The following is a 27,857-nucleotide window of genomic DNA, read 5'->3' as shown; positions in this document are numbered from 1 at the left end:
CTGACCTTGACCCCTGTGCTTCCAAAAGGAGGTTTCTTGAACTGGGCAGCTTCAAAGCAAGGAAATCCAAAGAGGGGAATCAAATATGGTCAGGGGTTCCAAGGAAGGGATGCATGAGCGGGTCAGACTCTTCAGCCCCAAAAAGAGACACCTGGGAAGATGCAAGTGATCTCTGGACAATCTCAGGGGCTTGGGCGATGTTCGGTGTGTGTTTGTGTGGGGCGAATCATTCAGTGCTGCTCCCCAAGCAAGACCTTGAAGGTGCCAGTTCAGTAGCCTCAAAAGCAAAGAAGGTACATTAGGTAGAAAGCGGACTTTAGCTATAGGATTCTTTGATATAGAAGATTGTGGAGATACATATACATATATATCGCTGATGGATTTTTTTTCACTGTATTTATTTATATATATATATATATATGTGTGTGTGTGTGTGTGTGTGTGTGTGCTCAGCTACCACATCAGCTAAGTCTTCTGAGGGGCTGTTAAAGTTGAGGTATGACCTCGAGCTTGGGATGTCTTTGAGCATCCCGTGGCTGGTTGTCACACATCGCTAGATGCTCCTTCACATCTGCTCTCGGCCATGGCTGGAAACAGACTCCTTACCTGGCTGTGCTTTGTTCCCTGGGCTGATACCGGTGCTTGACACTGGTGCTTGGCTCTTAAATTCATCGTTGTCATCTCCACAACACTGTCAGGGAAGGGGGACTGGCACAAACACAGCGCCAATGTGCTCCAGTACCGTAAGCGTTTTGTTCCATCTGTAAAGCTGTATATAATGAACATAAAGACATGTTCCTAATTTTCACTGCTCTACTGTATGTTCTCTCTCTAAACACCTCCAGGGTCAGCCAAGAAATTCTGAGCTTTGTTGTCTTCCTCTCTGAAGTTGCTATAATCATCCATCAGCAACAACGCAAGCCACAAGCACAGGCAAAAGACTTAGGACTCATGTGCCTCCCCAACCCACGCTGCCTTTAGAAGCAGATTTACACACAGGGGCTATCAGCTATGTTTGTTCTCACCTCGTGGGGCTTCATGTTGCTCAGATTTGGCAGAAGGGTCTCCCAATGAAGCTCTGAAACAGTGGCACTCCTTATCCTCAAACCTCAGATTTGTTCTTCTCTTTCTGGGAAAAAAAAAAAGTCAAATGGACCTTGTGTATCCCCTAGGAGGCAACGTGGAGGCTGGAGAACAAATAAACCAAACAAGTACACTGAAATCTAGACATTTTATAAAAGACTAAGGTGAATACTAAATAATCCAGCTGAACAGATAAATCTCACTTGCCTCTATCAAAACCCAGCCCAGATTACCCTGTGCAGATGGTCCCCAGCAGGCATAGTAGACAAGGACCATCCACCTTAATGTTCCCCATTTCTCACCAGATTTGTGGCTGCCCAGGGCCCGCTCGACCCTGTGCACAAGGTACCATGGATGCCATCAGGTAACTCAGGGCCAGACATATTAAAAGGTCACACAGCATTTAGCAAAAACATAACTTCCACCTGAATGTTTCTTTTTCCTTCTCCATCATTTTATGGGTTGAGAGTGATTTGGAAAAAAGAAAAAAACCTCTTTGAATTGGGTTGAATTCCTGCAGTCTCGGTGCTGACATCAGGTCTTGTCCCAGATCACAGAGCAGGCACAAAGTGCTCGGCTACCACAGCGCCAAAGGCCCAAGTGCAGGTGGAGAAGAGAGATCCAAACCGGAGCAGCTCATTCCTGGAACGCTGTGACATTCCAAGCTGTGAGTCCATCATCACCATGCTTCTCACCGGCTCCCAGATTACACACCTGCCAAAGTCCATCCCACGTCTAGGGAAGAGAAAAATAATTGAAGGCTCGCCACGTCTGTTTGCATTGTCACTGCCTTCGTCCTTGCATTTGGCAGCTCTCTTGTTTGTGTTTTTGCCTTTGCCAACTCTTCTTTCTGTTGGCATAACGCTACATTTTTAGTAGAATAAGAAAATTAATAGAAAAGCACTCAGACTGAAAATTGGGCTGGAACGATATTAAGTACACCTAATTGATCTGTTAATGAATGCCTTCTGCTTTTGTCCAACCCCTTAATCTGTGATTCTCAATTTCAATAAAAGAAAAAAAATGACAGACATCAGTTTAATTAAGTGCAGAGGGGGTGATGGGAACCTCAGGAAGACACAGCAGCTCCTGGTTAAGCAGCTAATCCAGGAGAGCCCCAGCTAATGCTGCTGGGAGAAATGGAACGAGCTGTCTCAAATCCAAGAGCTTTAGCTCCCAGGAGCATATGGGGATCTTGCAGTACCTGAGCTCAGAACACCACAGCTTGGTTTCATCTGCACCGACCATGTTCAGAAAATGTGTTGTGTCTCTGAGGCAGGTAGGGCCTGATGGCCTCGGTCTGTCAGCTGGTGCCACAAAGACCTGGTGTATTTTACTTCGCGGTTGCAACCAGCAAAGTGGAATGGTTTGTTGGTGCAGCTCAGCGCACTGCATACCACACGCACAGAGAAGGTTGTTGATTTTAATAAATCGACCTCTTTTTGGTGTTCTTTCTGAAATGTGCTTGATGTCAGGACATCTCATGCTGCTGCCGTCACACTTTTAATCCCCACTTAACTTCAGTCCCCTGTTTGAACCTGACTGCTGATGCCACAACTGGTCTTATCACTGCCAGCATATAAAATTCAGCTGTATGCAGAGAGCTAGAGAGGGACTATTAGCAGCTTAAATCTTATTTATGCACTAATATGAAGGTATAAGTAGGACTTATGTGACGCTTAATCCCTGTGCTAGCTCTCCGCACAGAAGCAAGCTGTACCCATACAAACAGATTTTAGGACAAAGGAAAGTCTTAAGCTTTCCGCTTCTATGACAAATACTACCAGTGACTCCCATTTCTTCAGCTTTGGAAGCTCCCGCTTCCTTCCAAATAACAGAAGATGAAGAAAGAGAATGATATTAAGGTCCTGACCCCACAGCTCTTCATCTGGGCAAAACCAGACGGCGCTGCAGGTTTCTGACCAGCCCGCGGAGAACTGGGGCGATGTTCTCGGAGGAAGGCAGCTCGGCGCTCCGGGCCCCTCACGCAGGTTTCTCTGCTACAGGAAACCGATGCAGACCGAGATAGACTCTACCACAAAAGCATTTTGTAGCACATGCCCTTTCTCTGGTGATGCTTTGCTACTGTATTATCGTATGGTGCTTTGTTAATGCATTCATTTTCATTACACATGTTTCTCTTGATTTGCTTAGAATGCACATCCTTGAAGGATTTATGTTAATGAAGTCACAGTAAATGAGATCGAGGTCTCCTGCTGCATTTCTTGGTGCACACAGTTGCAAGAACAGCAACGCTAAGCAAGGAAACGTCATAGAGAGGAAATAGGTTTTGCCTACTAGCGAATAACTGGAGTGGTTCATTACAAGATGAAAAAAAAAACAAAACAAGCCTTAAAAGATTTTTGTAAAGCAGGGTTTGTCATTTGGATACTTTCAGAATGAGCTGGTGTGGTCTGCAGTTTTTCAATGAGATAAGCAGACAATTCTCAGTCCTCCTGCATATCTGCAAACACAGAACAAAGCTCTGCTCCCACCTTTAAACAGACTGTTAGCACTCTTAGCAGGGAATTTAGTGTGTTACACATCCCCTACATTAGGGACCTGACTTGGATTTGCGACTAGATTTGAATTTATATGCAATAGCACCAAAAGATTCCAACCAAGATCCGAGACCTTTCATGCTTGGTGCTGTTGAGGCACGTAAGGGTAGACAACCTAGAGACGGAGTCTGTGTTCGAAAACAAAGATCTGAAAGGAAGAACAGTAAGTAAAGAATAGAAGAGCTGTCACAAGTCTCTGAGCAGGCTGGAAACAGGTGGGGAAATTGTCTCTCTCTGGCCGCTTCCTCCAACCTGCTCCACTACACCCTGTCAACTCTCTGGTTGAGCAAGTCTTGCTTAGACCAGCCTTAAGCCATTGTGCTGTTACCAGAACAATTTGTTTCCTAAGATATTGCCCAAAACAAAGTTAACTCATAATCAAGTGCTTCCCTCTCCAAAATGCTTTGAATACTTGGAATAACTGAAAAAAAATCTACGTATTAAGAAAGCTTTTTCTCCTAGCTTGTAATTACAAAATGAGTGGGTTTTCTGTATCAGCAAAGCTGCATAAACGGATGCTCCACCTTGGTCAACTTCTGCGCAAACTGGTGAAACTCATCTTTCTTTGGAGCAGTTTTCTGGAAAATACAACTGCACTTACCCAAAAAACCCCGACAATGTAGCAGATGGAAGAAAAGCTCAATGAAAATGGTACCGCCTGTGCTTTCTACCTTGACACATGCTGACATGAGATACATTTGGTGATACAGTTCGATTTCAATAGTGTGGCTTTGAGAAGAGATAGGAAGAGGCATTATTAACAGTGGTGAAGATAATAGCATAAGGGAAACCAAATCTTGTGTTGAACAGTTTGCCACAAGGTTCTGAATATTTAGGATTTATTTTAAATATGAATGCATTGCTTCAGTTTAAATTTACCCCAAATAAAAGAATTGCTTTAATCCCGTAATTTTAAATGCAGATGTCTACTTAGAGACAGCTATATAAATAAAAGTCATAAAAACACAAATAAAAATCAGATGTAAGAGTTCTGTAGTCTAGAACTCGTGTTTATGTAAAGAAAACCTCAATAATATTGTTCCTATTGTATTTATCCTCCTGTAATCCCTTCCCAGTCTTCCACACGTGCATGTAGTGCATGAGGCTTTGTTTCTATATTTTTGTTTGAAGTGGTGATAAATTCAGTCCCCAAGGGTGGTAGAAGTCTGAGGGATGTACAACGCTCGGAGCAGGGCTCTTGCTTTAGATGTGAAACGAACGTGGAAGACAAATTGTCCAAGGAGCTCAGCTTCAACCTCAGACTGAATATCATACACCTCACAGGTTATTACAGGCACGTACAGAATTCGCAGGATTATTTGGGTTGCTCTTACCGCAACTGTGAATTTTCCAGAACTGCAAGCAACCAGCTGAGCACATCGCTGGCTCTGTGCTGCTCTTCAGGCTCCAAAAGACTGTCTGAGGAAACAGCTACCCCATCAGAACAGAAATCTGGAAATGAAGAAGAAGAGCTATATGGCATTTTTCTGGACTTGTTGAAAACTCATTTCACTCCTCCAGCGTGCTCTGACCCTCCATGCCAATGCACCAGGCTTACAAGGGAACAAGTACGTATGGAATTCAGTCCAAAGTGGCTTTGAGAGACTGTAAAGGGCAGAGAGAGGTTTGGGCCGCACTTAGGTCTTGCTCATAGGCAACGCTGGCCCTCTGCTCCACAGATACCCTGCGACGTGTGCTTAGCCCTGTGATGTCAGTAACTCTGTTGACAGAGAACATTTATCCTTTACAGTTAAGCATCCACTAGGCTGGGCAAGGTAAAAGGTGCAATGAGTAATATGAAAAACAAAACAAAAAACCAAACCAACGAAACCAACTCCATAAATCTTGGGAGAAAAAAAAAAAAAGTAGTTGACAAAGGACAATAAGGCTAAAGGGAGGTCAATGGGAACTTTACCACTGGATTTCTAAGCAGCCAGGAAATGGTTTCAAACTGCGAAAACATTAGAAAGGGAAAAACTTCCACTTCCCCCTGTTTCACAAAACAAAGCCATTATTTTAACCTGAACCACAGGGTTCGGAACGACTGTTTCCTCTCCTAGTCTGGTCTGTTATCACTGTGAGCAGCCTGCACAACGTCCTTGCATTCTGCATTAACCAAAACCAGCATTATGTTGACACATTTCTTAATAACAGGCAACTAGGCCTATTAAGAATGTTATTAAACAGAACGCTTGCAGCATACTCTGGAAGGATACAGATTGTTAGTGATTAAAGCAGCCTTCATAGGTCTTATTCAAACTTCACCGTAGTTGTGAACTAATCCACCCAACCCAAAAACTCCCTGCAACAACCTTGACGCACCAGGAGAAGCCTGGACAGGGTCACTGGAGCACCGAATTCAAGGACTTACTGTGGTTCAGCATGTTCTTTGTGTAAATAGAAAACTACTACAAAACTGGTGAGGCTCAGCTACAGACTGAGGCCTAGCACTGTTTAAGAAAAGATGATAATCATTTCTTCTAGCCCACTGAAAAGAAATCCAACCTAAATCGCATTCTAAATTAGCGTTTCATTACATACGGTGTATATAGAAAACTCTGTTAGAAAGGTAATGCAAAACAAAGCTTTGCGCTTTTTAATTATAGCTATTATCCTTCCACTGTCAGCTCCTTTTCTTTTTTTTTTGTTTTCAATTTATCTGATGCTGGTGCAAAGCTCTCTATTAAGTCTGCCATTAAAGAAAGTGCTAATGGCAGTAATTAAACCTAAAGATTGTTGACTAGAAATCACTGTTTAGACTATTGGCAATTCTGTACTGAGATACCACCATCGGTGAGTTTGTAAGACAGCAACATTCAAGAACATCATTTGGTGCAAAATAAAGAAAATACCAGCACCTGAAACAACTTCATGACTCTAAAATGAGTTATAGGCTGGAAATCTTATACTTTTTCATTCATTATTCGCTTTTGTGATGGTTCTCCTTCCCCTGGAGCAGGGGAGCACTAAGGCCACCCCACTGGGGTGACTCTGTCACCCCTTCGAGCCAATGGGACAGAGCCGGTGGCCGTTTGGGCCAGTCTCTGCCAGCGGTGCGCTGGGAACACAGCAACGGCACAGGTAGCAGCAATGAAGGTTTAATTAGTGGACCAAATGGGATTTCAGGACATAAGCTGAACGGGTGTACCCGAATAATGTCACCAGCGGGGCAGCTGTGTGTGCGGGAGCCACAGGAACTGCCCCAAAAGACAGGAGATGCACATGCTCACCCTGCATGTCCCGCTGACCAAACCATCCTGCGGCTTCTGTCTTCTCTTCATTCACAGTCCCTGGAGCCAGTTCCTTTCAGCTTTACGACGCAGAAATGGCATGTCCATGATATATTTTTATAGACGCTGGTGATTGAAACATAAAAATAGAAGAGATTGAGCTTAAACAGTCTGTCACAGTTTGCACGGTGGGATGGTTGTGATTAATACCCAAACAACATGTTGTTGGTTCTCACTAGATCAAAGCAGGATAAATCCATAAATTTGAAAGAATTAATCCACTGTCAGAACACAAACTCCCAAATCCAGCAACTGCTCATTTTCAAGGATGACACTGCTGAATAATAAATGACTTTTAGGCATCCAGTGGTAATTCTTCAGAGTTATCACAGAATCCCAGAATGTCAGGGATGGGAAGGGACCTGGAAAACTCATCCAGTGCAATCCCTGCACCGGAGCAGGAACACCCAGATGAGGTTCCACAGGAAGGTGTCCAGGCGGGTTTGAATGTCTGCAGAGAAGGAGACTCCACAACCTCCCTGGGCAGCCTGGGCCAGGCTCTGGCACCCTCACCAGGAACAAGTTTCTTCTCAAATTTAAGTGGAACCTCCAGTGTTCCAGTTTGCACCCATTGCCCCTTGTCCTATCACTGGTTGTCACTGAGAAGAGCCTGGCTCCATCCTCCTGACACTCACCCTTTCCATATTGATCACCATGGATGAGGTCACCCCTCAGTCTCCTCTTCTTGAAGCTCAAGAGCCCCAGCTCCCTCAGCCTTTCAGTTATTGTAATTATGGGTGTGAATATTACAGTACTGAAGTACCAGTTAGCAGGAGTTAGAAGCTGCAGCTTCAGGAGCACATCTCGCTTTTAGCGACAGGTCCTGGACTCACGGCGTTTTGAAGCTCTTCCTCAGCCAGGCACTGCGGAGCTGCTCCCGCGGTCCAGGGTGAGCTCATTAGCAAGCTCACATCAATTTGCAAGTGATTATGTTGTGGGTATAGCCACAAAAGATGTGGGAAGGGAACTGGTGTTGAACTGAAGCCTCTGGAGAGTCAGAGCTCAGGAAGGTGCTGTGGGGTCACCACAGCCTCCTCAGGGCAGGGGGGAAAAAAGCTCACGATACAAACCCAAACTGTTGCGCTCTCATTTCAGGCGGCGCCTACAAATGCCGTGGCTCAGCTGGAGCAGGGCTGGGCACAGGTTTTATCTGAACGACTGGCTTTGCATCACTGGGGCTGCAAGGTGGTTAATAGTCCACTGTTGGGAAGTAAAACTCAGCTGACTATGGCCCGTAAAATATTAACACCCTGCAGAGCTCAGCCATACATTCCTCTTTCCTACTTAGTGTTGCTGGGAGAGTAGGAGTAAATAGAAGAATACTCGGTGGGAGCATCAGCCATAAAGCCACCCAGGTTAAAGAACAAAGTTATTTTTCAGCAGGAATAGCTCCCGTTTCACACCACATTAAAGCACTTGTGTTGGTATGAGGCAGGACGCAGCATCAGGTATTTGTCACCAAGATGTGGATTTGAGACCTGATTAGCGATGACAGAGCATGTTTAATGAACAGGGGCTCATTATTGAAGACTCTAAGCCAGCACCACATAACAATTTATCATTTGAACTGGCCAACCTGAGGAGCAATGGCTGCCCGGTGGGAGGGAGCTCTGGGAGGACACCCCTGTGTCAGCGGGTGCAGGAGCAGCTCACAGACAGGGAGAGGGCAAAGAACAAGAAAGGTTTGGGCAGTAAACTGTTTGCAGAGATGGAAACTAAGACAAAGCAGAGGGAAATTAACAGCAAAGCAAAGTGGGTGGCCCAAAGGGGATGGAACCATTCTGCCGATTCCACACGCTCCTGCTTATCCTGAAGATGTCTATTGCATCTTCGCTGTTTTCTTGCTAGAATGCCATTTTCTTCCCAGATTGGCAGCCCAGCAAGAATGTGGCTTGTTTTAGAGACCTTTGTCTTCATCTTTGTTTCTAGATTTGTCTTGTCAGCAAATTTACGTTGTTTGGGTTTTTTTTTTATATTTGGCCATATTGCTGTGACTGACTTATTTTTAAAGGAACCAGTTTTGCCTAGGGGAGCAACACAGTTTTATCAATCCTGCACAAAAAGTCTCTCAGTTCCCAGACAGGGCTCCAGCTCTTACCTCAGCAAGGCGCCATCTTCCTCATTTTTCTTCTCTATATACTTAGGAATGTTTTTAAAAGCCAATCATGATCACCACAGGTAGCCCCTATTTGAGCAATACTAGCGAAGGACAAACAAGAAAAGGCATACGGGGAAAGGCAAAGGAGGAGTAAGAGAATAGAGGCTGCTCTAGAGGAACCCCATGAGCACTGGACCATTGACACGGCCATCAGACAGACATTTTGTCACATTGCAATGTGACTTTGTGCACCCACCACACAACAAATGCCTGTCACGACAGTGCTACTCTGTAAGAAAAATGAGTATTTTAATGTGGTACGCTTTTAAGATTAAAATTCAGCCGCAGTTCAGAGTATGTCCTGCTCCCACTTCCAGCTGGTATTTCTCTCTTTAACTAAAGATGCAAATCAGGCTACACATCATTCTTCCTTGAAAGTAGAATTTCGAAGGGAGGAAAAGTGATCCAGAGGAAAAGGGATGAGCTTGAAGAGCACAAAAGCTATTCAAAGGACAGGAAAGGAAGTGATGGGAAAATGGAAATAATTTAGGAATTGCCATGCCCCTCTAAATGGTTTTGTATGGCTAGTGAACCTCCAACTGGATTAATTGGTGCCTATCACCTCAGTGTGCCCTATGAAAACAACCTGTAAAACACCTTCCTAGGAGATTGCTATGGGATTTACAGCTTACCTGGGGCCACACTCACCTGCCTGCACCCAGAGCACGATCGGGCTGAAGTGGCTCTTTGCAATGGCTGGAACAAAGGGGAAAAGCTTCATAAAAGCTTCATTGCTTCGTCACAGGGCAAATACAACTTCTCTCTTTTTTTTTTTTTCAGTAAGCATCTGTTCTCAGGATATCTTTTTAAACCTTTTTTTTTTTTCTTTCTTCATTTAACTTAACTCAGCTCTTCCCAGGCCATTTCTTTCTGTATTATTTATCGACCTTTCTTTCACATCCCCAGGGACTTGCCTCTTCAAAAATCATGCAAGCTTCTAGTAACTGCATATGACCACCAGACTATAGCAAACACCACAGTCATGTTGTGGTTTCTTACCTTGCAATACATTCTCTAACGTTATGTTAAAACGTGCATCTGGGGCCTCGGGCCGTGCGTTATCACCAGCTCCAGCACTCTGCCTCACACAGTGCCGAGAGCCCTGGCGATGGATACAATGGCTCCACGAGAGCGCTTCCCTTCGGTTCATTTATAAAGTCACCAACTACCGCAATAGTTCCAGATACTGCGTGACGAGTGGAAAAAGGAGAGGAGGAGGACGAGGCTGCCAGTGCAGAGTCACCAAAGCCACTGTCCTCCTGTCTGTGCTCTGGGGATGCAGGCAGGATTTGGGGAATTCCTCCGTTCCCGTGTGTACCAGGGCCGGGTCACTCCCCAGTTAGAGACACCCACAGGTACACGACCATTAATTCAACAAAACCACTTGCACTACTGCCCTCTCTCAAATCCCTACCTGTGATTTGTTTGATAATGATAATGATCCTATAATGATTCCATTTATTAGCTTGCAGTAGATATTTTTTGCTGTTGCAACCCTTTGGCTAACCAAAGCGAGAGCAAACAATACCTCTTTTTTTTTTTTTTTAAATGAAATTACCTTCTAAAGCAAAAATTATCCAGCCCCCTCTCCCTCTTGAAAAACATTACACTGCAAAACTAAAGACTTAGACTTGGGCCGTGTTCAGAATATCCACCGTCTGTAGATGTTTATTCTGATCTCCCTCTCTGCACGTATTGCAATACGTATTCAGTGCACAGGATGAAGCTGCTACAGGGAGGGTTCAGACCCACTTAACCAAGGAAGTTGTTCTCTACCGTCTCATTTTGTGTGAGGACTGTAAGGAGGTTACAGGTGTGTCCTATCTGCCTTTTGCCAGAAATGTTTCCATGAAGAGAGACAAGGCAGACTGATTGTTTTTGTGTAAAAGGTGCTCAGAAGTGCACCACCTCACAGGACAGGACCATCCATTTAGTTTTAAGCTTTGCTTTGATGAACAAGAGCCATATGGCACATCCCCTTCCTATGGATGCACAACAGCAGTGTCACGCAGCAATGACAAACCCGTGCAGACATGCCTGCAACGGCTGATTGAATCCATCCAGCCTTGCACTGTCACTTAACACAACCTTTTGTCTCCCAGCTCCAGAATTTGATGTGTCCTGACACTGGTTAACCGAGGGATTTGAAGCTTGATCATCAAGAGTGGTTTCCTCATGTGAACTGATGAGCACGTGGTCTGTATCCTCTCTCTGGGCACTCAGGTCCTGGAAATAGATGCAACAGGTGAATTGGACATGCACAGGGCCCGTCATTATTTTATCAGTGAATGTCCCTGGCACAGCCTAAGGGGTAGGCTTCAGATTTTCTCTCTTCTGTAATACACAATTTTGCTACCAAATCTAATTCATAATTGCTCCTTCTCCCCAGCTGTTGATACACCACCCCTGAAGCCCTACCCAGCTCTAGGAGCTGTACAACACATGTGATGAGTTTACTTCCCTTCCACATTGTTTTCAGTAAAAAGGTTTTCCTACTTTAATTCTGTGGCTGAGCTATTCCCTTTCTCCATGATGTGGTTTCAATAACGTTTATTCTAAGTAAAAAAGACTTCCAAAGACCCAGTGTAAAATTGTCCACCCTATGAAGAGCACAATGGCACTGGAGTTCCCGATACCTTCCTACCCACGGCCGCCTGTGAAAACGTCCTGGCACCTCCAGATTTGCCCAAAGCACCCAGACTACTGTAATTTAACACCACAGGCAACTTCAAAGTGTTGGAAGTGAATATGTCCTGAGATCCCTTTGCAGCTTCAGTATAATCTGCATCAATACTGGGCCTTTTATCAAAGCAAAAATATGCTGTCCTATGTGGAGACTGAAATTAATAATGCATGTGCAAGGCCGGTACACAGTGTTTCATTATTCTTACCCAATTCAGAAGTCAGCTGTTACCAGTTTCACACCAAACATTGCCATCTTCACCCTGGAATTTGAAAGCTGCTTCTTCAGTACTAGAAGTAGGACGTTGTGTTTTCCACTTCACCCTCTTCTTGCAAGTTATAAACCTCTACGGCGCAAGACCTTATACAGCAAATGGTTAATTCTTATAACACAGTGTAAAAGGCTTGACAGATTCTTGCTCATTATGAGATAAATGACCATTTCTTTCCAGACTTAAATACACTAGCTATGGACCATATGAAATCTCTTTGATCTGGATCAGGGAACTAAGAAACTCCCATGTCTGCAGAGCATCTTCCTGAAACATAGGAAAGTTACTCAACATTTGCAAGGAAAACAGGACCACCTGACAAATTTTGGAAATTGGAGATTAGATCTTTCCAATGCAACATGTGTAGTCTAGACATGGGAACATGGACTCTTTTCTAAATTGTTGGGATTTCCATTTGTTTCCTTATCCAGCTCAACACGACCCATCATTGACCAGCACATGCTGCTCTGAACCCAGCTTTTCACTCAGCTCCCTTTGGGGTGGGACAGCAGAGCCAGGGTAGGGGGCAAAAGTACTGAGAAGAGGGTTTTTTGAAATCTCCTGTCAGTCAAAACCAAATCAACATTGCAGGACAGATCCCAGGTTCATTGAATGCATTGGTGAAGTTACCATAATTTATTCCATTGTTGTCTGAATTTTGAACCAGTTTGATAAGACATGTCTACAGCAAAGTCTTTAACACTATCGATGCTAGCAGCGATTCTAAGCAAGCTAAGTTATAGCTCCCCAAAACTCTATTTCCAAGACTCCAAACAGAATTCTGCCTCTAATCTAATGTCCTGTGATCCCAGATCACACAGTACCTGCGAGTACAGCCAACAACCGCTTTCTGAAAAGCCTGTTTTACCACAATTTCATTTTCCAGCAAAGTGCAATGACTCCATGCCGTCGAGCTTCCCTGGGCCTGCAGCTGCCCACCCCTGTGACAATCCAGCACAAAGCACCAGCCCCGTGCCAAACCTGGCCAGGCCCCATGCAGACTGAAAAAGAGAAACGGGAGGTACGTAAAAAGGGAAGGTGCTTGTTTACAGGATATGCACTCATTTATATTTAGCAGCTAAATGTTCCATGTGGCTGGTGAAAGACAATGAGGGAAGTAAGGCAGCTGTCAGCCAGGGCAACCACCACCTTTCATCTGCAGTTTCAGTATTGCTGGGCAGCTGTTTCTGGGAAATGATGCCAGGATGCAAGAGGTAAGAAAACCATAATCATTTGTTACATCATCCCAAAGAACATGAAACAAGTATTCCTGCTTTCCACAGGAATATGATCTACTAAAAGGTAATATTTACCTCTTCATGTCCTGGAGCTCACTTTGTGGCTCAATGAATGCCTGTTAAACCGATAACTTGATTGTCATTCTTTGAACCAACCAAATAAATGAAGAAAGATACTCTCTCAATTTCAGAGCCGAATCAGAGTATAACATAGTTCTTTCAGAATAAAATAACACTTTTAGCTTTATCATTTGACCAGCCAAAATGCTGGAAATCCAGTGCCCTGTAGAGAAACAAGAGATCTTCTCTTCCTTTCCTAAACCATTACGAAAAAATTGCTGACCTTTGTATCACCCTCCTCTGAGTGACTCAGTTACATCTGACTGAGCTGTTCTTGTAATTGATTTACCGGAAGGACGACTGGAGCAACAAAACTTGACACACATATAGGAAACCTCTCTTCATGTGTCATATGGCGCTCGGAGACAAATACACCAGATACACATCTGGGCTCATGAGAAATGTTTCTGTAGAGGTTAGTCTGAACCGACATGTTATCAAGAACTATGCAAATTCAACAAAAAAACCCCATGCAGCGATCAGGGAAAGTGTTGGGAGGTTTCTGTACTATATCCGTATGTTCCATATGCATACAACAGCTGAAACACAGTGCCAACATTGCATAGGTTTGGACTTTGCCTTGTTCTATAGACAGCAACACGAATATTCCACTAAGGCGTATGCATCCAACTCCGCAGGATCTTCTGCTTTCCAACACTAAAGACTGATCGCCATCTCGCCCATCATTTAAATAAAATACTCTAGTCTCATCCACAGAAGGCTGAGGCTGACTCCAGCTCCATGAAACCAGCACCCAAAAGGCATCGCACCCCTGTGCCCGGGGAGGAGCATCGCACGAGAGGCAGCTTCTGATGCTTTAATTATAAAATTAAATTATATGCTTAAAATATCAAACTAAACAGGGAGCACGCAGAGTTTGGAAGCTCAGAGAGCGTTGCTTGGCTTAGCTGACAAACTTTGGCTCGCCTGTTTATCATCATGGGAACTATGTTGCCATCATCTTAGGCCTTTTGTTTTTAAATTAAAAAGAATAGCTTATTTTCTTGCTGTGGCACAATACACAAACGAACTATGATCCATGTAAGTCTGAAGTGATTATTCCCTGTGTTCTTAAACAGATGCGCATTCCGGTGCTTTGATTCATCTCTCTGGATCACACTCTCATATTCTCAACCTTCCTATCACCGAACTCATGTACATAAATGACAGGAGCCCCAAGAACAGGACAGAATAATTCAAAGCCTGAATAACACCTCAAAAAGGATGAGAGTTGGCTCACTGCAATACAAAGCAACTCCAAAGACTGTTCCTCCAGCTTCCTGAGGGGCTAAAAATAAAGCTTTGAGAGAAGATATTGCTGTTTATTGGGGAAATACCCCTGATCTGACCTGGGCAACGTATTGCTGACTGTGAGAGAGGGAGTGAGATCCCAACCTCTGGTTTTGTTTAAAGAAGCTGAACTGAGGAATATAAAATGATTAGATGTGTATTTTGACATAATTTTTTTTTAAAAAAGAACAAAATGGAGAAAAATTGCAAGAAATGTGCACTAAAGTTTTTTTCTTGGTTAATAAAAGACATATGAAGATGCATTAATTTTGGTTTGGTTTGCTATTCTCCCTTCTCATTTCTCCATTGAATAAAGAACAAAGCAAGTGGAACAATAAAGGAAAAACTTTTTTTTTTTTTTTTAAAAAAAAGAAGAAACAAAAAACCCAAACCAACCCCTAACCAGATATTTTACAAAGATGAGACCATTTTCCAAGCAAGCGTGCTATATCATTGCATTTTCAAGGAATCTTGTAGGAGGAAATAACACACACTGTAAATAATCCCTTTTCTTGTGCTATGCAATAAAAATTACCCCACAAGAAACCTTTTACATGCGAACTGACCAGGGAGTGGGGTAGGGAAGATGCAGGAAAATTCACCAGGAGCTAATTAAACACATACAATTTATTATACCAGTTATAAAACCAACCAACCAAGAGCCCAAAACCAAAACCCAACCAACCAAAAACCCAAACCATAAAATGAAACAAAACATCACAAAGAGCCCACCAAACCCCAAAGAAGGAGAAATCAAATCCTGTTCTGTAGGGAAGAAAAACACGCACGGGTGCAGATCACTCATTTTCACCATTCTGCCAAACTGGGGCTGTGTGGAGAGGCTCATTCTCTCTACCAATATCACACAACGTAGAAGGCTGAAGAGGAAACAAAAGTTAAACCAAACCATTTAAAAATACAGTACCGTGACAGATTTTATTTCGTTTTTATCAGTACTACATGCTTACTACCACTAGGAACACGTCTTTTCTTGTTTTTCTTTAAACCTATATTAAATGTTGACCTAAAGCTTGCTGTGCCTTGGCAATCTGGCTCAGGACTTAACTGCACGAATTTTTATTTAAATAGATAAGCACTTGAGATTGAAAATAAGACAAATACAGGTGAACAGAAAAATTAAATTACAGATTCAGTTCATACAAATATCTCTTATTCTGTGCACTAAATCCTGTTAATTAGTTGAGAGTTTTTAAAAATTCTTAAAATACTTATGAAACATTATTTACAAATTATATAAATAAACCCTAGGTCACTTTTAAATTAACCAATACAACAAAAAAGTCACCTTTTTGTGCTGTGTGTACTAAAAATGTTCTTGTTTATTGATCACAACCCAGTTTGCAGTATAAAACGTTTGTTCACTTACATCAGAATGGGATCAAATAGAAGGAAGGAAGGTATTGGCTTGGAAAGAAAACAAAACAGTATTATAAATGCTTAAAATCAATGAGGCTTCTTAATGTTCTTTTCTCCACAGTTTGCAGTCATTTTCAGAAGTCTCTTCTACAGTATTTGCCTTGGGACCAGGTCATCTCAAAATAGCAGAGACATAGTTTTAGCAAAGGGAAAATATTCAGTACATTGCTCACACATCACAAAGACCTTTTACCAGGAGGGAAAGGACAGAGAGGGAATGTCAGTGGCCAGCACAAGCCTTTACAACATTTAACTTAAAAGGCAGCATTTATAGAACTAATCACAGACTATACACATCCTGCACTGAATAGCAATCAAAAGGACTGGAAAATATACATTTAGGAAAACAAGAGACCAATGGTTTTCCATTACCTTTGTTAAAATTAATGCTTTTCTCCTCGTCTTTTGTTTTAAAACCAGCATTGACACCACCGACAACTACAACTACCTTTGCCTTTAACATAATTATATGCCAGGTAACTACCGTACGTGAGAAATGTACAATAAAAGGAGAGAAACCACTGAATTTCCTATGCAGACACATGAAAATATAAAGCCATACAGATTCCAAAGTGCCATGAATACTGAATTCAAGTGATGGTTTACAGCATGTAGGAAAGAAACTAAGTGGAACTCGCTCTACGGGTTGCTGAGCCCTTCAGCTGTATCTTCTGTTTCCCCTTTAGCTGCTTTGGTGAGAACTTCCATCCATTTCATCTGCAGTTCTTCATCTTCCGCACTGAAATACAGAGTTTGCTGGGACTGGCAAAGCTTAAAAACATGCTTCACTTCAAACTTCTCACCAGAACCTGGTAAACTGACTTCGTACCCAGGCAGAGGAACGGGACGTGGGCTCCGGCCATCCTAAAGAAGAAAGAACAAATGTAAAAAAGACGGTAACAAATGGGATCAGACACGGGAGGACCGCGCGGGGATGAAAGATTTCCTCGCAAGGGGATTGAAGAAGTGCCTGTTTCAAACCGTTTCAAAGTCACTTTGAAGGAATCAGATGTGGTTGGAGACGCGTCACCCTGCACCTGCAACACGGGCTCAGAGCAGGGAGCTGCACGCGGCTCTCCCCACACCGGAGGGTCATGTGTGCTAACAGCCCCTGTGCCTCCCCTCTTGTTGTCCCCCCCGTTCTGTCCCCCTCGGGTTGTCCCCCCGTGCCCGCAGCCAGCGCGTGGGGCCACGCGTGCCGCAGCGCAGAGCACACATGCATTCGGCTTCTCCTTCAGTTCCGTGACACCGACTGCTTCACTTAAAACAATAAAAAGACAATGACTTGATGGTGCTTTATTCTTCTTATTTAAGAGATTCCCTTTCACAGTAAGAGAACGGCTCCAGCAGTGGCATGGCTGGGGATTTTCATGTCATTTCACATCACTTATGTGTGTTGTTTTCTACAAAAACCCCTTTGCAATTAGGTACAGGGAACCAGGTCCAGCTGAGAACAGTTCGGTGTAGTCCCTTTCGAACCTCATGGGACATTTGTAAGATTGGTTTAAGGGCGGCAAATAAGCAGACCTGGACACTGAGAGACACAAAGCCAATTAGAAGGGAAGAGACTTTGAAATAAAAGAGAATTTCAGATTTTAAATCAATCAGTGAATCTTCTCAGAAGGTCTCGGGTCACTAACCCAAATGATGCCTTTCAGAGCTGTCAAGGAAGTCAAAGCTCAGATTCTTGAGCATCCTCTGAAGGCCAGAATGACTCGCAGATGTAAGGAGCGATCCAGCTCTCCAGCAGTCACGTCTTGGCCATCAAGCAGCTCCTTTCCGAGCGCTCAGGAAAGGCACACTTTGGCAAGGCAGGCCGTGCCATGACCAAGCAACTCGCTTCAACTGATGCCAGCAAAGCATTTTCAAAGGTGGGTCCCCAAACTGAAGTCTAAACCACACACACATCAAGCATCCAGAAGAAGCCAGCGTCTCTTGTAGCAGCTACTTGTGTAGCAGCCTACTCAAGTTCAACGTCTCACACCAAAGTTACCAAGGCATCCCACAGAGAGGTGACAAAGTCATTCTTTTGTCACCCCATACTGAATGCAGATGACTTGGTAAATCTGGAAAAAAACCATAAAGTTTCAGAACTGCTCACATCAATGCAAACACACACTTTAAATCAAGGGGCAAAAATTACACAGTCAAAAATGTGTCTACACATTTTATTATATCAATGCAAGTTTTCTGATTAATTAATCTACCAGTTTTTATTGTTATGAAAAAATGCCAGAGTCCACCTGCTTGAAGATCAAGCGCTATTCAAGGAGATTTACATCAACTTTGGGTCAAACACTGATTGTTTGAGTGCAAGTTGCGTTAAAAGCAGCATACAACTCCTAGATCCCAACACCACAACTGCATCTGCACAACAGAGAGCTCTTGCACGTGCAGAAGTTTGAACTGGCATGTACAGAGTAGCTCCAGACCTGGATACGTGGCAATGCTAAAGCAAGCAAATATGGGACTGATGAGCACAAAATGCACAAGAACACATGCAAGCTCAACCATGCCTGCTTTGCTGATCTTGTTTTACAAAAATAGACACTGAGACTTGTCATATGTAAAACTCAAGGTTGCCCATGACAATGAAAAATGATTGTTTGTAGCCAAGAAGTGCAGCGTAAGAGCAAATTGATGTTTGAATTGTACCTGTTACACCTACCCACCACATGCAGACACAGGTAAATTAGGCAGAGTGCCTTTGGTCTTGCTTCCTCCCTTCTCTTAATATGATGCCTTTGTCACTCTGTACCTGCCTGATCCAAAAGGAAGGGATTGAAATTATCTCTGAACAGCTGCGCTGCTGACAGATACAGGTGAAGCACTCAGTCTGCAGTCACACCGCACCCCCAAACCAGATCTCTCTGCGGGGCCCTGAGCATCTCTGGATCCAAGACATCCAGGAGCTGTTCTGAATTCGGGTCCTACACTGACCACATAAGTAGGATTTACAGGCCTTACAGAGAGATGTCATATTCAGTTTTTCAAAGCCTACTGGATTTGGCTGGTTGATTATTTTTTTTTTTTAATTTATTTCTGTATGCAACACACCAGGGTTTCACAATATCAGTCTTTCATCAGACCAAACTACCAAGTGCTGAGAAGAGCTTCCCTTCAGGGTTGATTTCAATCATTTCCCTGAGATAGTGAGTGATACACAAAAATCTACTGATTGCATAATACTGTTAGCAATCACAAACATTGTGCACTCGTCCTGACTCTAAGCGGCATGATACTAATGTATTATTTATCTAGGTAATTACAGCAGCATTCATTTATTGTTCTATTATAGCCCTTACAACACTCAGGCTTTAAGACTTGAGAATGGAGAGTTCAGTTCCACCATACGGGCAGTTCCTGATCCCGTGCTCCTCCACACAGACATCCCTCTCGCACTGCACATCTCTGCAGCATATAAGCTCTTCTTACACAAATACACACAACAAGTTACCCACTGATGGGCAACTATCATCTTCCCAGACTACTTCTGAGCACGCAAACAAAATCTGTGGTTTGGCACCCAAACTCCACTCTCTGCCTGTTTACTATCCAGTCCCAACCTTGCACAAACTGTTGGCAGATTCCTGTGGCACGATGATGTGTTGAGATGCAAAGCTCTGCAGGACCAAGCAAAAGGACAGGCAGAGTTTCGTGCTGGGCCAATTAAAGCTTCACCTAAACAGGCTCAATAGACAACTGCCAAAAATACTTCTCTAAAACCCAGAGCTCAACTTCAAAACTCAGCTACTCCTTTATTTTCTAGGAGTAGTAAATCACATTTATGTGATGAATAGAAGATTTTTCTTCAGAAATTGGAAAGCAAAATTTTCTCTTGGATCAAACCTGATTATTATTATGTGCACCAGCTACCACTATACTAGATGTACACTCCATATTTCTCCAAAATTCATTATTTTTCTGGTTAGCTGGGGCTCCTGAACTCTGCATTTCTCAACCACATGTAAGTCAGTGTCAGAGCTCTGGGGGTAGCTGTGTATTTTACAAGGCCAAGAGAGGCAGAAGCTCCAGGAAGAGTCCTTGGAAATACAGAGAAATTTCTATAAAACTGCTGATCCTTAAGCTTGAGGTGGTCTTTGCTTGTAAGGAAGCTCTGATAATTCCACTCAGATCAACATGACAAACAGCTGCACAAATCCTGTTTCAGTTTGAGGACAGATAAAACTGGCATGATTTCCATACCGAAATGTGCTGCGAATTTTATCCTCATGCATATATCCTTATGCAAGACTTAAACCGTGAACACTCAGGGGATTAATTCATTCTCATGGAACAAGGATCTGAAGCAAAAGAGCAGTTTTCTTGCTATATTAAAGCCAAGAAATCATATTTCCATTTGCACTGGCATCCCTTCTTCTGTGTGAGGGCCGCGGTTGCAGAGAACAGAAGCTTCAAGGCTTTTACTGTATCAGAAGCTCCAGATTCAGCTTGGTTTACTCCTTCTTCCCAAGAGGCAACTATTCTTTCTGTTCCTTTTCAAAACAACTGCCCAAATTTCAAACTCCTACGGTCATGCTTCACTTGGTCTGTGTTTCAAGACCTTTAATACCACTGTTGGTGATATTATTCCCAAAAAGCACCTCTTTATTTTTTTTAGGCACTGAAATGCTTCTTTGCAGGCCTAAAGAGATTTGAGAGAGGGGAAATAACATCCAAGCGTATGAGCAGTTTGACTCCAGACACTCGACCACCAGGAAAGAAGCTCTAGAAGCAATTTTTCTCAAAAGTCTTGTACACTGTGTAAACCAGGACTAACAAGAACATTGGTTTAATATCAAGGAATGGGATTTGCTTCCTAACTTCTTCCTTCAGTTGGATGCAAATTGAAGAAAGTATACATATGAGCGGTATGGCCTTGAAGAAGGGACTCACTTTTGTTGTTCCAGCCGCAGCCTGCAACTGGTTGTTCCTGATAGTAAATCCTGGCTCGGTTATTGAATGTAAGATAGGTCAACCTTGCCCTGTGTGCTTTCCTGATGCTTTATTGGGAGATTTATCTCATACCTAAAATAGTGGAGGACACTAACCACTAAATTTAACTGTCATAAAATCGACAAAGGCACCCTTTTCCCATAAAAAAATAGGATCTTACTAATAATATCAACAGAGGCTCAAGATCAAATTTGGCAGGGCACCGAACAAAGAAATGTAGAATCTGAAGCACAGAAGCTTCTCCAGCTTCCAAGCCTGGCTTTGCACAGCTCTCAGGAGGGGGCCTGAACGATCAAGCATCATTCTGCTGTGCACTAAACACAGCTGATTTATGTCCCATGGGTTATTACTTGTGCTGTCCTGAGATGACTGGTTGGGCACTAGGAGAAACTCTCTGTCTAGGTCATAAGAGGTGTTGCTTCCTCTCAACTCCTCATTCCAGTCATCTCTTAGATGTATAGATGAGGTTCTCAGGGACACGGTTTACTGTCAAAGTTCTGGTTGGACTCGATGATCTTAAGCGTCTCTTCCAACCAAAGTGATTCTATGACATACGTTGCTCCCGGGTGAAGAAGGCCAAAGAATTTAGACCTCTCTCCCTCTCTTCCCACTCTCCTGCCCCAGGCTGCCCTGTGTGAGATGCTGCCTTGTTTGAACGGGATACAGAGCATGCCCTGGTCCAGGGCAACAGTTTTTGTACGAGTGAAAAAGTTTTGTAGTGAAGCCATCCTCCCTGCTTTGCTTTTTAAAGCTTTTTTCCTCTCCCCAGACCCTGGCTCCAGAGAGATGTATCGATTGGGTTTGTTGCATGCGTTTCAGCGCTTTGTCGGAGGCCGTTTGCTTTTCCAGCTTGTAGTTTCAGTCCTGCGTCTCCTGCTGAGCTGGTTGGGAGGCCGAGGACCTGCAGCTCCCGGCTCTCCAGCACTGTACTTCAAACATCACACACCAGAGCTGTTCTTCCTGACAAGCAGCAAAACAAACACACTTCCAAAGACAAGGTGTAGTTTCTGTCAAAGGTTTGCTATGGGGTAAGCTTTACGTCATAAGCTTTACTTTATAAAATCACGGGTAATATTGAGTTCCCAGACTGCTCCAAACTACAGCCGTACAAACCGACGCTCGTAAAAAGCAAATCCTACAATCACAGCAGGGTAATGATGGACTGAATTCAGACCCATTTCTTCTTCCATCCCACCCAGGAGATAAAACAAAGCTGCATATAAACACATTAGATGCCAAATACAAAACTGGATGGGGGGGATCTAATTTCAAGATTGTCAATCTTTATCTTCAGCACTAAGAAAGCATGACTGATATTTCTATTTTGGATGTTCTATCCTGGACATAAGTATTTCTATCACTTGGCTTTCATCACACACAGATGCTAGTTAACTTCAACAGCACACTTTAAAAAATAAACGATCCTTACCACAGTAATCATTTCAAGTAAAGATAAAAATCACATGATGCTGTGACAAGGAGCTGTACCAAACACAGCCCATTTTTCATGCTGAAGAACATCTACATTTCCACAAATTCCTCTACCCTCTCAATCCAGAACTAGGTTTAATAAAACCCAAAAAGCTTGAACCAGCAATTGCAATATTCAGACTGCTTTGCAGCCCTGTACATTTCATAGGAAAGTGCTTTCCTTAATGACAGGGTAAGAAAACCTTGAATATACCTGTCTAAAACCTCTAAAAAAGCCAAAGCACAACCAAATGATCCTTGTTTTGTCCTTTTTTGTTAAAAAATGGAAAAGCTATGAGCTTAAACATTTGTTCACAGTAACTACAGATAACAAGGAAATCTGAAATCTCTGAGGTTTTGTGCTATATTCAGAATACCAAGTTCATTTTTTGTTGTTGAAACCAAGCCAAATCCTTTGACCTATTTCTCAGCTTGATATATTTAAACTTTTTGGTGGGGTTTTTTTGGTGTTAACCCTCATGAATGTCATTTTACCTGGCTGCTTCCTTGCAGATACAGAACAAGAGGTTCGGTCTTGGGGATGGTCACCCACATTTTGTACCAAGTCTTCCCTTTTTCAAGGAACTGGAGGTAGCTGCTGAAGAGGCTGTTTTCAGCTGCTAAGATGCTTTGCTTCTGCACAAAGGAAAAAAAAAAAGCTGTTTTCTTTGGTGCTTACATGGGCAAAATACTTAGAATTAAGTATAAAACATACTTAAGTTGTCCAGAGTAAAATAATACTGTAGGGCCTGTAACTGAACAAAAGTTGAAGCATCATTATATACCCCCAAGAAATAGCACAATTCCATGTAACAGAAACAGATATTGAACCAGTGTTCCCAGTGTACATGAAGCTAAATTCCACAAGATGTTTTCAAATTAACCAAAAAGGTGTATTAGCAGACACTCCTGGTGCATGGATGTGGAGACGTTAGACAAATCAGAGCACACTAGGGCAAAAAATGGTTGAAAGAAATTTTGTCTTTTGATAGAAAGCAAAGAAAAACAGAGTTCCTGTTCAGATTAGACTTTGCACAGAAGCCTCCTGGGGATTTCTAGCAATAACATTTGTAAAGTGGGAATCTCCTCAGCTGCTATTAAGCTTGTTAAGAATGTTTAATGTAAATAGGGGAGAAAGAAGCAGATCAGCTCTGATCTTTCTTTTCTAGATACCTTTCTTGCGTTTTGCCTGATCCTTTGAAGATTCAGCACAAGGCTAGAAGCCTGAGAATATGAGGGGAAAAAAGACTTTTCCCTGTTTTTTTTACAGCTTTCTGCTGTAATCTGCTTTCTGGAGTAAGGCTATAGGTCACATTTCACCGGTTTGCTTTTTGCCTTTTCAGATGAACAGAGCTCTCAGCTGGGCTGGGGTAGGTTCTCACTTCACTGGCAAACAGCTCTGTGGAAACAGCACTAGAAAGTTTATCATGAGATAGTACAGTCTGTGCTGACGAATGTTAAGTCCTGATCGTCTGTAGGCATAGCTGTTGTGTATATCTGAAGTTCCCAATCGTACCAAACTCCTGATCCAGAATCTTCTCTGCAGGCACAGCAGTTCAGGAGGGACAAAGTGCATTTGTAGCTGTGTCCCACTTTGTGTTCCTGAGATTCTGGCTGTGTCTGGGTACAAAACTGACGAAACACCTGAGCAGCACTCAGCTTCACTCTGGCACCGTGCTGGTGTGATTTTACCTGTGTAGGTACATTTAGCAGCCTGGAAAGAAACCTGACATGCTGGAAAGCAGAGCAGGGTAGAGCCTAAGACTCCTTGAGGAAGCATTTATTCCAGGAGCTCTGGAGATGCGCTGGCAGGTTTACGTCTCTTGCTCAGACTCCAGCTCTCTCCCATGTCACTTGGTTCTGAGGAGTCTAACAAGGCCGGAAGCAGTCTGGTGGCTCTCAGGAGTGTCTTCCAGAACAACGTTTTTCAAGGTAAGGTGATTTTCAGTATAGGCTGCAACTATTACCAGTGATGGCACAGGTCAGCACATCAGGGGAAGGATGATCTGTGATGATGTTCTCATTGTATCAGTGGCTGTGGCAAGAATCTGATGTACCCCCAGAAGATGTGTCCCTGTGGGTCCACTTTCAACTGAGATGAATGTCCTCTTTTACATCTGCAGTGATTTCTGGCTGTCTTTCACAGAATCTGAGAATGTCAGGGATGGGAAGGGACCTCAAAAGCTCATCCAGTGCAATCCCCCCGCCGGAGCAGGAACACCCAGCTGAGGTTACACAGGAAGGTGTCCAGGCGGGTTTGAATGTCTGCAGAGAAGGAGACTCCACAACCTCCCTGGGCAGCCTGGGCCAGGCTCTGGCACCCTCACCATGAAGAAGTTTCTTCTCATCTTTAAGTGGAACCTTTTATGTTCTAGTTTGAACCCATTACCCCTTGTCCTACCATTGGTTGTCACTGAGAAGAGCCTGGCTCCATCCTCCTGACACTCACCCTTTCCATATTGATCACCATGAATGAGGTCACCTCTCAGTCTCCTCTTCTCCAAGCTAAAGAGACCCAGCTCCAGTAAAATAAATACAAAACCTTTTCTTCAAGGTGGACTGCGAAAAGTGCGGCATGTAATGGTTCTCACAGCTCTGCCCATCGTCTAAAAAAACATTGGTAAGTGAAGGTTCAGTTGTTGTGGATGACGATGAAACAAATCAGTTTGCCAACATGTTCCTTGTTCTTGTTTAAAAAATAACGGTAGGTTGTCCCGTTACCATGGTATACAGCTTGGTGACACCTGTAGCACTTGTGAAGCGGCAGTTTGCACAGTATAATTTGCAGAAGTCAGGTCTTGGAGAAAAGAGTCTGCATTACAGCAGGTTCAAGAAAGTTTCAGTGAATCCTTACAGCCTTCCCAATGGATGCCAAACTTTTGCATGATCAACTAAGAAAAAACCTGTTTCAATGATACTTTGACAGGAGGTGAAATAAGGAGTGCAAAAGCATCTTCTATATGAAGTTTAAAGTGAAAAAAAACAATTCTGATTTTGCCAAGTTTTGCCAATAGCTATTGTGCATAACTCAAGATTGGAAACGCACCATAATAAAAAGAAGCCAGAAGTCTTTCCTCTTTTTGTGTTACTTTGAAAGCTGATGGTTCGCTGCAAAACCTGTGTGCTCCCCTGTATGACCGGCATCCTACAATGAACGCTCACCATTTACAAACAGCATTCAGGCTGCATGCACATTCAAAGCAAATTACGAGCCAGAGGGTTCAATATCACGGTGAGGGCAAAAAAGATAGCGAAACAATTTTATTTATTTATTTAAAAAAAAAAGAAATGAAAGAAAAATAAAGGGACACCAAAGGTTTCTTAGCGAAATACCGTACCTCTGCAGCTGCTCTTCTCTTTTGTTCCCCGGCTGCTTCCACTCCAGCGCTGCACGGGCTTGCTGGTAACTGCAGAAAACACTCTTTACACACTCGATTGTGACGGCTGTTATCTGCAAGTGGTTTAAACTCAGAGCATTTTGCACAGATCACCTGTAACAGAAAGATGGTGCTTTATTAGCCATCATTAAAACATAACCCTTCTCCAAGGAAAGTGACTTGCAGAGCAGATGTTATTACAGTAAAATCCGGAAAAGTAATGTAAGACAGAGCGGCTGATATATTTTCTTTATTTACCTCCAATAATAATTCACATTTTTGTGACCTCATGCTGTGCACTAAGAGAAAACGTACACCTTTTGGGAAATACCTGATGATTAACATCATGCAAGTTTGCTTCTCTTATAAGCCTTTATGAGTCCAAAAGACTTTAGGTTGACAAAGGAATTAGTGCTTTTTAATGCCCACCATAAAATGGTCTAGGAAGGACTGATTTTCGGAGTAAATGTGGTTGATGCTTCCTCATCACTTAGGCAGCTCATCCTGAAAGAACTAAGGAATCCAAAAATCACTGCCCATTTCAAGAACATAGCCCAATATATTATCCATTAAAAACTATTTGTCTGATGTCAAATAAACAATTTTTGACTCCTTTCCTCAGTGCCATGAAAGCAGTGCATGTGAGGAGTGATGGAGCTGCAGCTCTGGAACCTGTTTTCACGCTAAAAATCCAACACCCACTTGGAATTTACTGTACAACACCACACTACAAATGCCCTTCAGGTGCAAGTACACGTTATCATATGCTTCACTGTGAGATGTTAATTACTATATGAAGGTAACTGCCTTAATTCACCAAGTGTTAAGTGAAGTCATATAAACAAAAGCAAGCTAGCATCTTTAGAAACACAATAGTCTTTCCTTGAGATGAATTAACTTCTTTGATTTGAATGCTATTGCCACATCACAAAACATCACATAACCAACAGATGTTTAACAATAAATCATTAATAATGTAATCTTTGTTATCTCTCTGTCCATGAGAGAAAGCTTTTATTTCATTTCTTTAGTAATACTGAGCTTTGCAATGGAATATTTTAAACCTCCAGAAATCTATTTCACGATTTTCGTAATTATTAATAAAAACAAACCTGGAAGGATGAAAATCCCGACTCCAGTGCAAAAGTGTAATTTTATTTTAATTGCTGAGACTGAAGTTTCCTTTAAACATCCTAACTATACATTTAGGCCTCTCTTCAGCTGAAAATTTATCTTCACTTCAAATGTATAATGGCATTTAAATAACACTATTCTGTACTAGTTACATTAGGAACACAAGTCAAGGAAGGCAGGTTTGAAGTCATATTGCAGAAATCAATCTCATCTTGGCTGTGGTTGTGATTTTCAGAAAAAAAACTGAGAATTAAGCTGTCAGTAAATGGCACTGGGGAAGGGCAGCTAAGAGTCCTCTCTAACCTGCCCTGAATCTCTAGGACTCGTTTCTTTTGACTTTTTAAGCAGGAGGAATCCACTTTGGCACAAGCAAGTCTTGACGACTCTACTTTAGGGAAACAAGATCCCATCTGTCTTTAACATTGTACGTTCAGCTGTTTATCCTGCAAGAGCTGGTGTGTGCAGTACAGCTCTCAGAAGGTCATTCTGTCTCTGCAAACAAAATAGAGCAGACAACCCTCTCCCCAGACACACACACGTCCCCAGGGAAGGCACCACCTTTCTTTCTATCCACTGAGGCGCTGTATTTGCCTTTAAAACAACACAGACTAGGCCCATTGCACCAGAGTTTTGCCCTTTTTTCCTGTGATTACCACGGGGAATAAAGCAAGTGGAAAGATCTGCTCTGTCAATGACCTGCCATGAAGCAGAGCACCTTTAAATTCCTGCACTGAAAAAATTAAGAATTGTCTCCAACAGTGTCTGCAGAAGAAACTACAAAGCTCAGTG

The 27,857-nt window shown here is 42.9% G+C and overlaps 2 protein-coding genes across 3 annotated transcripts in view; one reads left to right on the top strand and one right to left on the bottom strand.

The window, feature by feature from the left end:
• NINJ1 (ninjurin 1) overlaps nucleotides 1–27,857 on the top strand; it is a 294,431-nt gene that overhangs the window by 104,406 nt on the left and 162,168 nt on the right. The window lies entirely within an intron of this gene.
• FGD3 (FYVE, RhoGEF and PH domain containing 3) overlaps nucleotides 15,612–27,857 on the bottom strand; it is a 97,700-nt gene continuing 85,454 nt past the window's right edge. For both annotated transcript variants that reach the window (XM_065845491.2, XM_065845493.2), the window contains exons 17-19: nucleotides 25,896–26,048; nucleotides 23,053–23,193; nucleotides 15,612–16,995 (exon numbers count right to left, since the gene is read on the bottom strand). In XM_065845491.2, the coding sequence (XP_065701563.1) occupies nucleotides 16,771–16,995; nucleotides 23,053–23,193; nucleotides 25,896–26,048 (519 nt within the window). In that variant the 3' untranslated portion in view covers nucleotides 15,612–16,770. The remainder of the gene's footprint in view (nucleotides 16,996–23,052; nucleotides 23,194–25,895; nucleotides 26,049–27,857) is intronic.

Source organism: Patagioenas fasciata, chromosome 10 (assembly GCF_037038585.1).
Source record: "Patagioenas fasciata isolate bPatFas1 chromosome 10, bPatFas1.hap1, whole genome shotgun sequence".
NCBI classification, from domain to species: domain Eukaryota; kingdom Metazoa; phylum Chordata; class Aves; order Columbiformes; family Columbidae; genus Patagioenas; species Patagioenas fasciata.
The sequence above is the reverse complement of the archived record's forward strand: the minus strand, read 5'-3'. Positions and strand labels throughout refer to the sequence as shown.